Source organism: Oryctolagus cuniculus, chromosome 2, assembly GCF_051225735.1.
Source record: "Oryctolagus cuniculus isolate XC-2025 breed Fujian yellow rabbit chromosome 2, ASM5122573v1, whole genome shotgun sequence".
In the NCBI taxonomy this organism is placed as follows: Eukaryota; Metazoa; Chordata; class Mammalia; order Lagomorpha; family Leporidae; genus Oryctolagus; species Oryctolagus cuniculus.
This window is the reverse complement of record NC_142868.1, coordinates 95,482,376-95,499,306: the sequence shown is the minus strand read 5'-3', so window position 1 is coordinate 95,499,306 and position 16,931 is coordinate 95,482,376. Positions and strand designations below refer to the sequence as shown.

Genomic DNA, 16,931 nt, shown 5'->3' with positions numbered 1-16,931 from the left:
AACTCTGCCTGTCAAAAAATTTAAAAAATAATAATAAAAAATTAAAAGAATCTACTCATTGGTTTCCAAAACTACAATTCTTAAGAAAACTGCCCAATGTTCTGATGATCTTACATTTCCAATTTCACCTCTGAGCCCCTTCTACATCACAATGTTTGCCACAGGCACTTTCCTTTCAATGCCCCCAACATCTTGCAGGTCTCTTGCCTTCTCTTGCCTCTGGCCTCCAAAACAGCTTTTACACCTTCCTTCCGTCAACTCATCCTCCAGTGCTCAGCCCCTCTTCCTTTGTGAAACTGTACCTAATGGCCCACACCAAGTTGGACACTCCTTTTAAATTCCCCCATATTTTTCTCACCATGGCACTTTTCATACTGATTTAAATCACTTGTTTAACCATGTCTCCTGTGAGACTGACACTCTGAGACGAGAGACCACATCAGGGCTGCTCTCAGTTGTATCCCTAGTGTCCACTACATTGCCCGGTGCATACTGGTTGTTCAGTAAGTAGCTGTTAAATGAATTAAAAGAACATACACAGAACAGATACATAATCTATTTTTAAAATCTAATTGGGATTTTGTTTTGTATCCAATTTTATAGTTTTATTCCCTTGAAATTAAAAAGATTTCCCCTCTGCTGTAAGATACCCTTTTAACGTTTTTATCAGCTATATAAATATTTCATTAGGTGGAGGTTCCATAATTTAAATGCTAGCTCATCGACATATACATTTTCCACATTTCTGTTACCATGAAATAATCATACACATTGTTAAATCTAATCTTGGTCAGAATTTTAAAATAATTCTCTGGGTTAGATTCATAGAGTGAAAATCATTTGACCACACATTTTTATTTTAAAAAAATGCAGTGTTACAGATGTGAAGGTACTTCAAAAATTTTGTGGAAAAATGGATTTAAGGGGCTGGTGCTGTGACTTAGTAGATTAAGCCTCCAGCTGCAGCACTGGTATGCCATATGGGCACTGATTTATGTCCCAGCTGCTCCACTTCTGATCCACTTCTCTACTAGTGCCTGGCAAAGCAGCAACAGATGGCCCAAGTGCTTTGGCCTCTGCACCCACATGGGAGACCAGGAAGAAGCTCCAGGCTCCTGGATTTGGATCAGCCCAGCTCCGGTCGTTGCGGCCATTTGGGGAGTGAACCAGCAGGTGGAAGACCTCTCTCTGACTCCCTCTCTATAACTCTGCCTCTCAAATAAATAAATAAATCTTTTTTAAAAAGATGGATTTAATGTATTGTTACAACATTTTTTGAAATCTATATAGTATTTTCTCTATGAAAATCTGAAGGTCCCTCATAGAATAACTATTATAGAAAAATTTGAAAACAAAAGAGTAAAGACCATTTATTAATTTGGAGAGAAAGAGTTAACATTTTAGCATGTTTGTTTTCATTCAATTGTTAACAGAAATGGGACTGTAACTGTTCATTTATTTTGTACCCTACATTTTTCTTAAGTAAATATCTCCCACATCATTAAATATTTTTAAAATATACTTTAATGTCTACATAATATTTCAATTTATTAATATATCATTTACTTATCCATTCCTCTATTGCTAGGTTGTCAGGCTACCTGCAACGTTTCAGTACTAGGAAGATAATGAGATAGTAAATCATCTCGAGGTGACAGAGCACAGTCATTACAGGATCTGGATTCAGACTGCTCAGATGTGAGTTCTGACTGCCTCTGCTTCTTATTAACTTGAACAAGTTACTAAAAGTCTCTATGCCTCAGTTTCCTGTTATAAAATGGGGACAACAACACATACCTCAAAGGAGTATGGCAAATTCTGTTCATATATTCTAAAACTGTGGTAAAATATACGTTACACACTATTTGCTGCTTCTAGATAGAAATTCAGAGGCATTCACTACAACTGCAATGACTCTTAAATAGGTCATCAGATGCACACTGCTTAGTCTCAGCACTATCTGTAATAGAATAGAGGCTATACAATCTCTTATCACTGCTATCATTATATATCCTTGTTTTTCACATTTCTTTATGACAGATCCCTAAAAGTGGAATACCAGGATCCGTGCAGCTAGGAGAACCAGTACCCCGTTTTTAGTGCCCCCTTTTCCTTTTTCATGCTCTTGCTTGGAAGCAAAATCCTTAAATGTTGGCTGGATCTGTGACTGCTGAGAATGAACACTGCACCTCCTGTTCTCCCTTTGTGGCCATGCAGTAACATCTGGCAAAGGGGAATGAGTCAGAGGACACTGATAATTCTTCTTTCAATTCTTCTTGCTGGCTGGAACTGTGAGTGTGCTAGATGGAGCTTGAGTAGACAGAGCTAAACCAATAGATGGGAGAATTGTGCAATAGGACGGTACAGACCTTAGGTCTATCATCTTAAAAGAAACCTGGGAGGTGGTGTGGTGTGGCAGTTTAAGCTGCCACTTTTGATGTGGCATATCCATATCAGGGGGCCCGTTCGAGTCCTGGCTCCTCTGCTTGTGATCCAGCTTCCCGCTAATGTGCCTGTGGGGCAGTGGATGACAGCCCGAAGTACTTGGGTTCCTGCCACTCACATGGCAGACCCAGATGGAGTTCCTGACTGTTGGAGGGCTTTGGAGATAGAACCAGCAGGTCTCTTTCCCTCTGTCTCCGTCACTGTTTCTTTTTTGGGGGGTTCCTAATGACTATCAAGCTTTCCACAACCACCAGGACCTGGCAAGAACAAATTAAACTTTGGGTAGTAGCTGTGATTTTGATATTTTAACACTCATGATAAATCTAATCTCATGTGAGAGGGTATAAAAGCTTTACAAGATACACTAGTTTACATTCCCACCATCAACTGCTGATTGCCAAACTGATTTTCTTTTTTTAACAGTTTTGTAATTTTTTGAAAAGTCCTGTGTAATTAAAAATTTGGCTGTCTGGTGTCTCCAGTTCTTGGGAAGTGCTCTCTGTATCTTCCCCATTCCACTGACTGAAGTGTTTTTGCTATCCACACCCCTGCACAGTTTACACTAAGGAGATGACTCTAGGCGGGGGCTGTGATGCAGCAAGACCAATCAGGTGATTAGAAAGCTGGGGCTTTGAGATACCTGACATCAGCCTGATCACGAAGGGAGGAGGAAGTGGGGAGGGACCCTTGAAATCTGCAACCTGAAGACTAATGTTTCCACCAGTCCTACTCCTACTAAGTGATCAAATCCTAATAAAGATTATGTACATAAAAGCACAGGTGAGTTTTTCTGGTGGCAATGTTTTGTGTACTGTCATATGCTGATGTGCTGGGAATTGACATGTCCTGATTCCATGGGGAAAGAACAACAGAAATGGATTCGGGACCATATCTGATCTAATCCATGCATGTTTTGCCTTAACAAAAACAATTCAGAAGCTTACTTACTTCAAATATATACACTTGCTCAAAAATCTCATGGAGAACAGAAAAAATTTATTTTAGTGCAAACAATTTTTGAAATTCATGCATATTAATATAGGATTCCTTCCACTGCTCTTGTGACTGAAACATTCTTGGGGCTGGCACTGTGGTGTAGCAGGTAAAGCCACTGCCTGCAGTGCTGGCCTCTCATATGGGCACCAGTTTGAGACTTGGCTGCTCCTCTTCTGATCCAGCTCTCTGCTATGGCCTGGGAAAGCAGTGGAAGATGGCCCAAGTCCTTGGGCTCCTGCACCCAAGTGGGAGACCCGAAGAACCTCCTGGCTCCTAGCTTGGGATCAGCTCAGCTCCAACCATTGTGGCCATTTGGGGAGTGAATCAGCAGGTGGAAGATATCTCTCTCACTCTCTGCCTCTTCCTCTCTGTAGCTCTGCCTTTCAAATAAATAAATAAATATTTAAAAAGAAAGCATTCTCACATCCTGAGATTGACCAAATATTAGACTGTATTTATTCTTACTTTAAAATATATATTTGTAGGGGGCTGGTGCTGTGGTGTAGCAGGTTAGGCAGCTATCTGCAACACCGGCATCCCATATGGGCACTAGATCAGGTCTCGGCTGCTCCACTTCCAATCCAGCTCCCTGCTAATATGCCTGGAAAAAGCAGTGGAAGATGGCCCAAATGTTTGGGTCCCTGACACCCACATGGGAGATCCAGATAAAGCTCCTGGCTTTTCATTGTGGCCATCTTGGGGAGTGAACCAGCAGACAGAAGATCTCTCTCTCTCTCTGCCTCTTTCTGTAATTCTTTCAAATAAATAAATAAACCAACCTTTTTTTTAAAAAAAAAAAAAATGTGTTTGTACAGGGAATGAGCATGTGCACATGAAGTGTGTTCCCTAGATGTTCACAAAGGGTCCCAGCATGAGCATTAGCAAGAAGTTGGAACGTGAATCCAGATTCAGTCTTAACCACTAGGCCAAAGGCCCAACTCTATTCTTTCTTTCTGGTGTTATGTTTTATATTTAAAATAATGATTCACCCAGGCATTGCTCTGGTATGTTTACAGGTGAAAACCCATTTTCTGTCAAGCAAGAAACCAACAGTTAAATGTGAGGTAGACTGCTGGATTAATTTATTACTACCTTATTATTAGTATTATTTTTTAGTGGCTTAAGGAATTAGCCTACTATTCCTGGTTCATTAAGAGCACCTAAAAAAATTAGGAATAGTTATATCTGTACCTGTAAAATAAATGCTTAAGATTTTTAAAAAATTAAGACAAGCTCTATCACAAATGTAAAGAAAATAGTTTCCTTAAAGTAAGTAGGAGAATCTTTCCTTAAAATTTTTCTTTGGGGCCAGCATTGTGGCCAGCATTGTGGTAAAGCTACATCTTGTGATGTCGGCATCCCATATGGGTGCCAGCTTGTGTCCTGGCTGCTCCACTTCTAATCCAGCTCCCTGCTGATGGCCTGGGGAAGCAGTGGAAGATGGCCCATGTATGTGGGTGCCTGTCACCCATAAGGGAGACCCAGATGAAGCTCCTGGCTTTGGCATAGTTCAGCTTTTGCAGCCTTCTGGGGAGTGAACCAGTAGGTGGAAAGATCTCTTTCTGTCTCTTTCTATCTCTCTGTAACTCTTTCAAATAAACAATCTTTAATTTTTTTTTGCCTATTCCTTTAACTTTTCCAAACTGTAGGCACAAAGCTTCAACGTACCTCCTGAATGGCTGTCATGACAACGTGCTGCACAGACTCCTCCATCATCATAATGGCTTGGATGTACTCTGAAAACAAGAACAATCTGGAATGTCACTGTTCAAGTCAAAGACAGTAAAGGGAGTAAAGGTTACTGCTCCAAAATCCTTAGAAGTGCTTTCCTATACTCTGATTCTTCCTAGGAATCCCACGTGTCAGCTACAGAAAGGCTAAGAAGCAGAGTCTTCCTCTTTACCAAGATAACTTTTTCACTAGTCCTTATAAAGTTTGAGGCAACAGTGCAAGGTCCTGGGTTGTAGCATCAGCATGAATATGTGTCTGTGTGAAACAGGAAAATGGTAGAGGCCAAAGCGCGATGGAAAAGACTCCATACTACTTTCAAAAACCTAAAAATTATCTTTCACATTATTTTTTACTACACAGAAACAACTCCTAATTCTTGTGCTTTATTCTTATTTGACACTGAAGTACTGACTTGTGTATAATTCCTATCTTAATATTTTCTACTACAGAAAAAAAATGAAACTGAGCATTGCTTAGGACAAATAATTGGGAATTTAAGGTAGATACTAACATCAGAGTTAAACAAACACTAAATCTTGGGTTTTAAAGTAATGTCCCATAACTCAAACAAGCTAAAGCAGCAACCTCATCTTTACCACAGCCAAGAGAAAGATCTTTCAGCTGACAGTGGTAATGAGGCTGCAAACTCTAAATTCTTGCCTTCTAAAAAAGTTCTGGGGGGCCAGCACTGTGGCACAGCAGGTTAAAGCTCCAGCCTACAGAGCTGGCATCCCATATGGGATTGGTTCAAGGCCTGGCTGCTCCACTTCTGACCCAGCTCCCTGCTAATGTGCCTGGGAAAGCAGCAGAGGATGGCCCAAGTGCTTGGGCCCCTGAACCCACATGGAAGACCTGGAGAAGACCCTGGCTCCTGACTCCTGGCTTCAGAGAGGCTCAGCTCTGGTTGTTGTGGCCATCTGGGGAGCGAACAAGCAGATGGAAGACCTCTCTCTGTCTCTACCTCTCTCTGTAACTCTGTCTTTCAAATAAATAAATCTTTAAAAAACAAAAAGTTCTGGAAGTAGTTTTCAATATTTCCAGTCTAAACAGTGGATGACAAAAGCGACATTAAGCATAGAAAAGTCAATAGGTCAGGTGGATGCCTACAAATAAGGTAGGCATGTTTTCATCAGAAACATTTAAAAGAGTGAATCAATCTTAGCCTCAATTGTTTCTTTGACCCCATACATCCAAAAAACAGACATACAAAAATCTGCTCACTCCTCAAAGTATTACACAAAGGGATCTTACGGTGAAATCGAGAAGATATTTGTGTATTTGGAATGCCAAACTGCAATCCTCTGCCTGCTAACTTGCTTAAAACAAGAGGCTATTTTTACAACACTATTAAATTATGACACTCTGGTTGTTAATGCCAAAACTTTTAGTTTATCAAAAACTGTTTTTAAGGAAACATCATAAGGATACTTACGCTCAATCAAGTGTTTGGTTACATGTTTAAATACACACAAAATAACTAAATCACAGGCTTTGTTCTTACGCCAACAGCAGGAATATATCATAACTCAATAATATTTGGTCAAAAATAATTTTTTAGTTTGGTTTCAATTGCTCATTTAGTTTTATTAATAAAGATCACCCTATGAGTGCTGGAATATAGCAAGGGAGTGCTTGGAGATATCTGTTCAATGTACCAAACACGGAAGTCACAGGCTACAGAGAAAACTAATATGACTAGGATGACTAAATAGCCCTCAAAATAAAAACTGTGAACATGGAAGAGAAGAAGCAGTGGCACTGGTAATGGGGAAGGGAAATCTGATGACAACCTACTAGATGTGAAGACAGTAACAGTGGAAGAAAGGCAGAAAGTTAGTAAGGTGTGAGAGGGGAAGCGTTAGTTAAGAAGCGGTGTTGCCACGTCAAGGCCCTTCCCCGCGAACACCGTAAAATGCTAAATGACAAAATGATGATGAGAACTATGTTATTCAAAAAAATTTACAGATCTTTAAAGTTCAGAATAAATTATATGTAACTACTGATGCACATCTATGAGACAATGCTGTAGGCTATGATATGCTATGTAAGGGAGCTTATTGTGAGATCTTGGCTGTCCAAAATTTACATCACAATTTAGTACAAAGTATATTAAGTTTAAATATGGAAAAAAACATGGATTTTTGTCCTCACCTAGACTCTCACAAGTAAGAAATCTTGGGCAAGTCAGGTAATACTAATGAACCCAGTTTCCTAAGCTATAAAAAGTATTTTTTGTCATCAGTGCCTAGTGAAGTATCAGAATGAAAGCAGACACTAAGTAAATATTATCGTCAGTGTGTCTTCTACTACTAATCTTTGCCTTTTCAAATTTACCACCATTTTATTTGTTCCAATTGGAAAAGTCAGAGAGCAAAGACAGACATTTCTGTATTGAGTCAATGTCGTCAGCAGCTGTTCCTCACTGCTAATAGGAAACATGGGAACATGAAGCTGTGCATTTGCATGAACTTATAGACTACAAAGCAAACATACAGTTTCATTCAACCTTCACATCTGCCAGATTTTGCCTCCACATTTTGCAAACAAGGAAACAATGCTGAATGTCTTGTCCAAAGTTAGGTAGTAAGCCCACAGCCACTTCTCTAAGGTTTGTATTTTAAGCATCCCATGAATACCCAGTGACAGCTAATTCTTAATTTAGAAACTTATTTGATTCTTAGCCTCCACTGTGTTCCTGAGAGTAGACACACCCTAGATCTGCATAATCTGCAGAAGAGATACTACCTCCTGCTCCCTCGACATTTCTACAATTCCATGGGGAAAACTAAATGTAGGTGTTGTCAGAGAAGCCCAATAGATCAATTGTGCTGTTTTTCATGGAATATGGTAGCAGGTATCATCTTATGTCTTTTCTTAGTGCTGTTTGGCATTAAATAGAAGGGTTAGCCAACTCTTCACAGCCATACACTTCCATGTATTAAGGAGATAACCAGATGTTGATGAATTTCATGATACATAGGAAATCATTATCTGATATAAAGTACTATAATTTACCATTCACCTTAAAATCAAAACAATGTACAGATTTAATCTACTTTTAAATCTTCTTATGTATATCACTCTTCTAATCTTTGACAGAAAACCTGTTAAGACATTTTAGTAATATACAATAATCAAATGTAGAAAATATTAATTCTTGAGGCAAATTAATATGCAAACAAAATTTACTATAAGACCATGACATGGTAAAATCTAAAAAGAATGAAGCTAGAAAGAAACATTGTTTAGGCCGGCACCGCGGCTCACTAGGCTAATCCTCCACCTAGCGGCGCCGGCACACCGGGTTCTAGTCCCGGTCGGGGCACCGGATTCTGTCCCAGTTGCCCCTCTTCCAGGCCAGCCCTCTGCTGTGGCCAGGGAGTGCAGTGGAGGATGGCCCAAGTACTTGGGCCCTGCACCCCATGGGAGACCAGGAAAAGCACCTGGCTCCTGGCTCCTGCCATCGGATCAGCGCGGTGCACTGGCCGCAGCGCGCCGGCCGCAGCGCGCCGGCCGCGCCGGCCATTGGAGGGTGAACCAACGGCAAAGGAAGACCTTTCTCTCTGTCTCTCTCTCTCACTGTCCACTCTGCCTGTCAAAAAAAAAAAAAAAAAAAAAAAAAAAGAAACATTGTTTAAAAACATTGTTTAAAACATTGTTTAAAAAATTTTGAAGCCGGCGCTGTGGCTCAATAGGCTAATCCTCCACCTTGCGGCACCGGCACACCGGGTTCTAGTCCCGGTTGGGGCGCCGGATTCTGTCCCGGTTGCCCCTCTTCCAGGCCAGCTCTCTGCTATGGCCAGGGAGTGCAGTGGAGGATGGCCCAGGTGCTTGGGCCCTGCACCCCATGGGAGACCAGGAAAAGCACCTGGCTCCTGGCTCCTGCCAGGATCAGCGCGGTGCGCCGGCTGCAGCGGCGGCCATTGGAGGGTGAACCAACGGCAAAAGGAAGACCTTTCTCTCTCTGTCTCTCTCTCTCTCACTGTCCACTCTGCCTGTCAAAAAAAAAAAAAAAAAAATTTTGAATCAGAGACCAGTAAATCTAGTCATACCATCAAGAAAACAATGGTGACTATGATTAAATTTATGACAAAAGGGGACCAGGCACTGTGGCCCAGGGTAGGATAAGCTGCCACTTGCAGCACAAGACTCCCGTATGGGTGCTGGTCCAAGTCTTGGCTGCTCCACTTCCAATCCAGTTCCCTGATAATATGCCTGGGAAAGCAGTAGATAGCCTGAGTGATTTGGCCCCTATATCCACATGGGAGATGTGGAAGAAACTCCTGCCTTCTGGCTTCAGCCCGGCCCAGCCCCGGCTGTTGTGGCCATCTGGGGAGTGAATCAGTGGGTGAAAGACCTCTCTCAGTCTCCCTCTCTCTATAACTCTGCCTTTCAAATAAATAAAATAAATTTTAAAACATTTATCACAAGAACATCAAGGGGCTGGCACTGTGGTATATAGCAGGTTATGCTGCCACTTGTGACGCTGGCATCCCACATGGGTGCCAGTTCAAGTCCCAGTTATTCCTCTTCCAAACTGGCTCCCTGCTAATGCGCCTGGGAAAGCAGTGGAGGATGGCCCAGGTACGTGGGAGACCCAGAAAAAGGTCCTGGTTCTTGGCTTTGGTCTGGCCCAGCCACAGCCATTGCAGCCATTTGGGGAGTAAACCAGTAGATGGAAGGTCTCTCTCTCTCTCTCTCTCTCTCTCTCTCTGTAATTCTACCTTTCAAATAAAAAATAAATCTTAAGAAAATAAATAAATAAAAAGACTATGAAACCAAGGGAAAATGGCATTCTTTGAGGGTGATTGATGTATGAAATACACACTCTATGTTGCTTTCCTGAATTATTTTAAATGCATATGCTAACTTCAAATAAATTACCTTGCTTCTGTTCACAGTTCACAGCACAGCCTAAAATGAGTTGCAGCATCCTCCCGAGCTCGGCTGCGTCAGAATGCTCCCCAACAAGGGTCACGTCAGGAAGAGTGAAGTCATTAATCTGCTGTCCTAGGATCTGAATGGAGATAAAGAGATTACAGTTGCACTTACATTTATATGTAATGAAATGTCTGACAGAGATTAGTCTGTTATCACCAGATAACTCTGCTAAGAACAGAGCTAATGTGTCAGTCTCATGCTCAGCTTCTACTTTTTGCAGCTCGTACCTAAATTTTAACTATCTGGAGTCATCTGCTGTGTGTTACATACACTGAGCAAAGAGAATGAGAACTACTGATCCTTCTCCTATTCCAAGAAGGACTGGACACATGCACTCTCTAAAGGAGCTGGAGCGAGAAGCACTGAACTGGAGTACCAGAAAGCTCAGACTGAAACTTCATGGGGCCAGCAATGTAAAAAGTGGGCGAGGCTGCCACAGTGCAATGCTGGCACCACATATGAACACCAGTTTGAGTTCTGGCTGCTCCACTTCCAATCCAGCTCCCTGTTAATGCTCCTAGGACAGCAGTGGAAGATGGCCCAAGTATTTGAGCCCCTGAACTCAGAAGGAGACTTGGCTTTCTCTCCCTCTCTCTAGCTCTGCCTTTCAAATAAATAAAAAAAAAACACATATTTATACACATATTAAAAATAAAACTTCACCCCCCAGCAGTAAGCTCCCCTTTGCCACTTCACTCCGTCTGACTCCTAACATGCTGGCAGCACAACACCTCATTAGGAAGGAGACCGGAGGCTTCCTTTAAGGCAAGACTGGCCACAAATGAAATGACTGATTTCAAACAGGGCAATTTACCACTATAAAATCTCCCTCCCTCAGAATGCAAACAGCTTTTGCCAGCACTTTCCTTATTTTATTTCAAAGGTAGGGAGAGAGAAACCTCCTATCCACCGGTACACTCCCCAACCACCCACAAAAGCAGATGCTGGCCTGGCCAGTCAGGAGCCTGGAACTCAATCCAGGTCTCCCAGTGGGTAACAAGGGACACAACTTCTTGAGCCTATTAACCTGCTACCTCCCATGGTACACATTAGCAGGAAGCTGGAATCAAGAACTAAACTGGGGCTCAAATCCAGGCATTCCAACAGGGGAAGTGAGCATCCCAGCCACCATCTTAGCTGCTGTGCCAAATACTATCCCATTGCTTTCCTTTCAAATACCGAAAACCAGCCCAGGATTAAGAAATCTGAGAAAAGTCCCCAACATGAGAAACAGACAAGAAACTCAAAGGAAAGCAAACAAAACAGGAAGCAGAAGAAAGTAAAAATTTTAAATTCTAATTAGGCCCACATAGACAAATGGCAAAACTAGCAAGAAAAGCAAGAATATGATTACTTAAAAACTCAAGATTCTGCTTTATGCTAGATAGGAGGTGAGGAGGAAGGTATACACGCAGGCTTTCCAAGGAAGTGGCAGTGTTCTACTGACCTGGGTTGTATAGAACAAATGTTCATTCTACAATCAACTGTTATATAACACTTGGACATATTGTGAACTTTTCTGACTGTATGTTTATTTCACAATGACAAAGTGGTGGGGTTTTGGAGAAAGGGGGACTGAAATTTGAGACGGCAGTCAAGGGGCAAGGCTGACACTGAGAGAGCCATGCGTGAATGAGGAAACAAGCCATACAGCTGACTGTGGCAGACAAACACACCACAGCAGTTCCACAGGGCAAGTGTAGAGGCAGGAGCACAGAGGGCCAAGGGCGGCAAGGTCAGCACAGCTGGGTGGCAGTGGTGGCAGGGACTGGAAGACTCGGGGTAGGGAGGCAGATCATTTTGGCCCTACTGAGTTAGGTTAAGGATAAGGACTTTATTCTGAATGATAAGGAAAACAAATTCAATCAAATGCATAGAAATATACCAATCCAAGAAAGATATACAAGAAATCGCTGACAGTGATGTCTCCTGAGAGGAAACTAGGCATCCAGCTGGGTTAAAAAATAAATAAAACATGAAAGTAAAAAAATTCTTCTTTGATTAATGTTCTCAGAGAGATGAGAGAAAATATTATATTCCTAAAGCATGAACAGTTTATAAAAGCACCACTCAGCAATCAAAAATTTGCTTTGGGGAATTCTAACACCAGAAATGGAAATTTCAATGGACAAGCTGGACAAAAGGCATGTAACTATCTCAGAAACTAGAGCAGAACTACAGAGATAAAAAAGAAGGTCAGAGGCTGGAGTTGTGGCACAGTGGGTTAAGCAGCTGACTGCCATGCTGGCATGTCAAGGGTGCCAATTCTCTACTTCCAAACCAGCTCCCTGCTAAAGTACCTGGGAAAGCAGCAGAAGATGGCCCAAGTGCTTGGGCCCTGCAACCATGTGAGAGACCCAGATGGAGTTCCTGGCTCAGCCCTGGCCCTTGTGGTCATTTGGGGAATCAACAAAGAGATGAAAGATCTTTCTTTCCCTGTCACTCTGCCTTTCAAATCAGTCAGTCAGTTATAAGACATTGAAAGGCTGGACAGGAGTTCTAAAAAGAGAAGAGAGAAAATAAATGGAATAAAATGAATCAAAAATATACATTCAGAAGAAAATTTTCTACAACTAGGAAGTATTCAGATTTTAAGGGCTTGTTAAGTGCTAAGCACAATAAAACAAAACAAATACAAAAGTACCTCACACCAAAGAACACCAGCATTAGCACTGGGGATCAAACTGGATTCTAGACTTGAACAAGTAACCAACAAGGGACAGCAGCAAGAGACTTCAACAGCAGCACTGGAAGCCAGAGGATATTGGGGCAAAACTCTCAAAACACTGAGATTATTTCCAATCTGAAACTCCACATTCAACCCAACCCTAAAGTGCAAAGGGTAAACTAAGCCTAATTTCAAATACACAGGCTTAAAAAAAAAAAAAGTTTCATCATGCACTTTCCTAAAGATACCCCTGAAAATGTCCTCTACCAAAATAAGAAAGTAAACAGGAAAGAAGTACACAAGACTCAGGATGAAATAAGACAAAGGAATTCTGGCCGGTGCTACGGCTCATGAGGCTAATCCTCTGCCTGCGGCGCCGGCACACCGGGTTCTAGTCCCGGTCGGGGTGCCAGATTCTGTCACGGTTGCTCCTCTTCCAGTCCAGCTCTCTGCTGTGGCCTGGGAAGGCAGTGGAGGATGGCCCAAGTCCTTGGGCCCTGCACCCACATGGGAGACCAGGAGGAAGCACCTGGCTCCTGGCTTCGGATTGGCGCAGCACACTGGCCAGCCGTGGCGGCCATTTGTTGGGGGGAACCAATGGAAAAAGGAAAACCTGGCCAGCACCGCAGCTCACTAGGCTAATCCTCCACCTTGCGGCGCCGGCACCCTGGGTTCTAGTCCCGGTCGGGGCACCGGATTCTGTCCCGGTTGCCCCTCTTCCAGGCCAGCTCTCTGCTGTGGCCAGGGAGTGCAGTGGAGGATGGCCCAAGTACTTGGGCCCTGCACCCCATGGGAGACCAAGAGAAGTACCTGGCTCCTGCCATTGGATCAGCGCGGTGCGCCAGCCGCAGTACGCTGGCCGCGCCGGCCATTGGAGGGTGAACGAACGGCAAAGGAAGACCTTTCTCTCTGTCTCTCTCTCACACTGTCCACTCTGCCTGTCCCCCCCCCCCCCAAAAAAAAAAGGAAAAAGGAAGACCTTTGTCTCTGTCTCTCTCTCACTGTCTAACTCTGCCTGTCCAAAAAAAGACAGAGGAATTCCAAGGACAAAGTGAAGGTTGTCACAGAAAGAGTTTATTGTTCTTATTTATTCCAGTTAGAATGAATAACCTTATGTTTTGCTGCAAAGATAATAATGGCTTAAACTTAGATGCCACTGAGGGTATGTACACAATACGGGATGTATCCATCATGTTACCTTTCTAAAATCTAAAAAACTAGATTCCAAAGTGTATCTAGACTGAAGAGTTTGGGATCATGGACCTGCATATCCATTACTATAAGGATACTAATGAATACCTCAATATAACTGGCATCATATGGCATCTATGATATTAAAGATTTATTTATTTATTTGAAAGAGTACACAGAGAGAGGAAAGGCAGAGAGAGAGAGAGAGAGAGAGAGAGAGAGAGAGAGCGCGAGAGGTCTTCCATTCGATGGTTCACTCCCCAGATGGCCACAACAGCCGGAGCTGCACCGATCCAAAGCCAGGATCCAGGTGCTTCTTCCAGGTCTCCCACATGGGTGCAGGGCCCAAGGACTCGGGCCATCTTCCACTGCTTTCCCAGGCCATAGCAGAGAGCTGGATCGGAAGTGGAGCAGCCGGGTCTCAAACTGGCGCCCATATGGGATGCCTGCGCTTCAGTCCAGGGCGTTAACCCACTGCACCACAGCATCAGCCCCAGCATCTATAATCTTATATTTATAGTCTATAAATACAAATTTTCAGAACTGCATGGTAACTGTCCTATAAATTCCTAGGAATAGAGCCACTATGCCAAAAGATGGATGCAGAATTCTGTTTGCATCTGCCACAAGCCACCAAACTACAGCAGACCTTCAGGACAAGGCCTCAGGGGCCAGGAGGGGTCTATCAGGACACACACCAATAGACCGCCCTCAAATCCACAGGGGTTAAGTGCACAAGAAACGCCTGCTCCTGAAGCTGCCCGCAAGCATGCACTTCTTCTGGAGGGCTAGAAAGCACCTTGTGCCAGGCCTGTTCCTGTGGCACTCTGAGAGACAAAACTCAGAAGTCCACTGAACTTGCGACCCACAATCCCTGCTTCCAGGATGTGAGGCAAGAATTGCTCAGAACTTCACCACACACCTGCACTTCAAAAAGCTTTCATTTTACTTTTTAGAATGATTATTATTATTTTATTATTTTTATCTTTTTTGACAGGCAAAGTTAGACAATGAGAGAGAGACAGAGAGAAAGGTCTTCCTTCCGTTGGTTCACCCTAAAATGGTTGCTACGGCCGGCACACTGCACCGACCCAAAACCAGGAGCCAGGTGCTTCCTCCTGGTCTCTCATGAGGGTGCAGGGCCCAAGCACTTAGGCCATCCTCCATTGCCCTCCCGGGCCACAGCAGAGAGCTGGACTGGAAGAGGAGCAACTGGGACAGAATCCAGCGCCCCGACCGGGACTAGAACCTGGGGTGCCAGTGCCACAGGCGGAGGATTAGCCTGGTGAGCCACGGCGTCCAGCCGTATTTTTTTTTTTGGACAGGCAGAGTTAGTGAGAGAGAGAGAGACAGAGAGAAAGGCAGAATGTTTATTTTCATCTTACTTGAAAGGCAACATGAGAGGGGTCAGTGCTGTGGCATGGCAGGTTAAGTAAGCCTCTGCCTATGCCAGCATCCCATATGGAAGCTGGTTCATGTCCCAGGTACTCCTCTTCCAATCCAGCTCCCTGCTAAGGCATATGGGATAGCAGCAGAAGATGGCCCAAGTATTTGGGTCCCTGCACCCATACAGGAGACTCGGAAGGCGCTCGTGGCTCCTGGTTTTGGCCTGGCTCAGCCCTGGTTGTTGCAGCCATTTGGGGAGTGAACGAGCAGATGAAGACCTCTCTTTTTCTCCCCACCTCCCCCCATAACTCTGCCTTTCAAATACAGAAAAAAATAAATTTTTAAAACAAAAAAGAAAGGAAGGAAGGAAGTGAGGGAGGGAGGAAAGCAATGTGAAAGAGAGAGAGAGAGAGAAGAAAAAAAAGAGACAGGTCATCTGCTGGTTCACTCCCCATTTGGCAGCAATAGCCGGGGCTGGGCCAGTTTAAAGCCAGCAGCCAGGAGCTCCATCTGGGTCTCCCACGTGGGTGGCAGGGGCCCAAGCACTTGAGCCATCTTCCACTGTTTTTCCAGGAGCATTAGCAGGGAGCTGGATTGGAAGCTAAATAGTTAGCACTTGAATGGGTGCTCCAATACTGGATGTCAGAGTTGCAGGCAGTGGCTTAACCTGCTGTGCCACAACAGAGGCTCCATAAATAGGTTTTCATGGGCCAGTGTTGTGGTATAGTGGGTAATGATGCCACCGTTGACATTGGTTCATGTCCCAGCTGCTCCATTTCCAATTAGCTGCCTGCTAATAGCCTGGGAAAGGCAGCATTATATGGTCCTAGTACTTGGTTTCCTGCAACCCATGTGGGAGACTAGATAAAATTCCTGGCTTTGGCCTGGCCCAGCCCTGCCCTGGCTATTACAGTCACTTGAGGAGTGAATCAGCAGATGGAAGACCTCCCTGCGATCCCTGCCCCTTTCTCTGTAACTCTTTCATATAAATTTTAAAAATCGTTTTAAAGGGGGGGGGGGGGGTAAGAAAATCTTCAAAATGCAAAACCATCTTTGGAGATTGGGTATCTATTCTCTCTGAGCACTATAAGCATGACTAGGTAATGCTAATTGTGGCCAGAGAATAACACAGGAAAACCCCAAACCAAAGCCCTGCGAAAGAAATTTTGGCTGGTGCTGGCAGGAGAAAAAAAAAAATTTCCAGAGGAGGTAAAAGGAACATCTGTGTAGACTGTCTGAGGCTGTTTCTCATGTGTAAGAGGGGTAAGAGCCCTTGGCCCATCTGGTGAGAGTATGGTACTAAGGTTCATGATCACATTTGGTAAACAGTTCCTGAAACACCATCATATTTGTTGCAATACATTTTCCATTTTCTTTCCCACTGCATACTTTCCTGAGAATTACCACTTGTACTTTAATGGGTATGATGCCCAGGAAAAAAAGCATTTCGGGGCTGGTGTTGTGGCAATAGGGTAGGTAAGCCACTGCTTGGGACACCTGCATCCCATACTGGAGTACCCCTCTGAGTCCCAGTTACACTGTTTCTGCCCCAGTTCTCTGTTACTGTGTCTGG

General features: G+C 43.6%; 1 protein-coding gene across 3 annotated transcripts in view; it reads right to left on the bottom strand.

The window, feature by feature from the left end:
- Positions 1–16,931, bottom strand: part of HOOK3 (hook microtubule tethering protein 3) — a 125,696-nt gene that overhangs the window by 76,610 nt on the left and 32,155 nt on the right. For all 3 annotated transcript variants that reach the window (XM_002720760.6, XM_051832317.3, XM_089325942.1), the window contains exons 5-6: positions 10,057–10,189; positions 5,110–5,177 (exon numbers count right to left, since the gene is read on the bottom strand). In XM_002720760.6, coding sequence (XP_002720806.1) covers positions 5,110–5,177; positions 10,057–10,189 — 201 coding nt within the window. The remainder of the gene's footprint in view (positions 1–5,109; positions 5,178–10,056; positions 10,190–16,931) is intronic.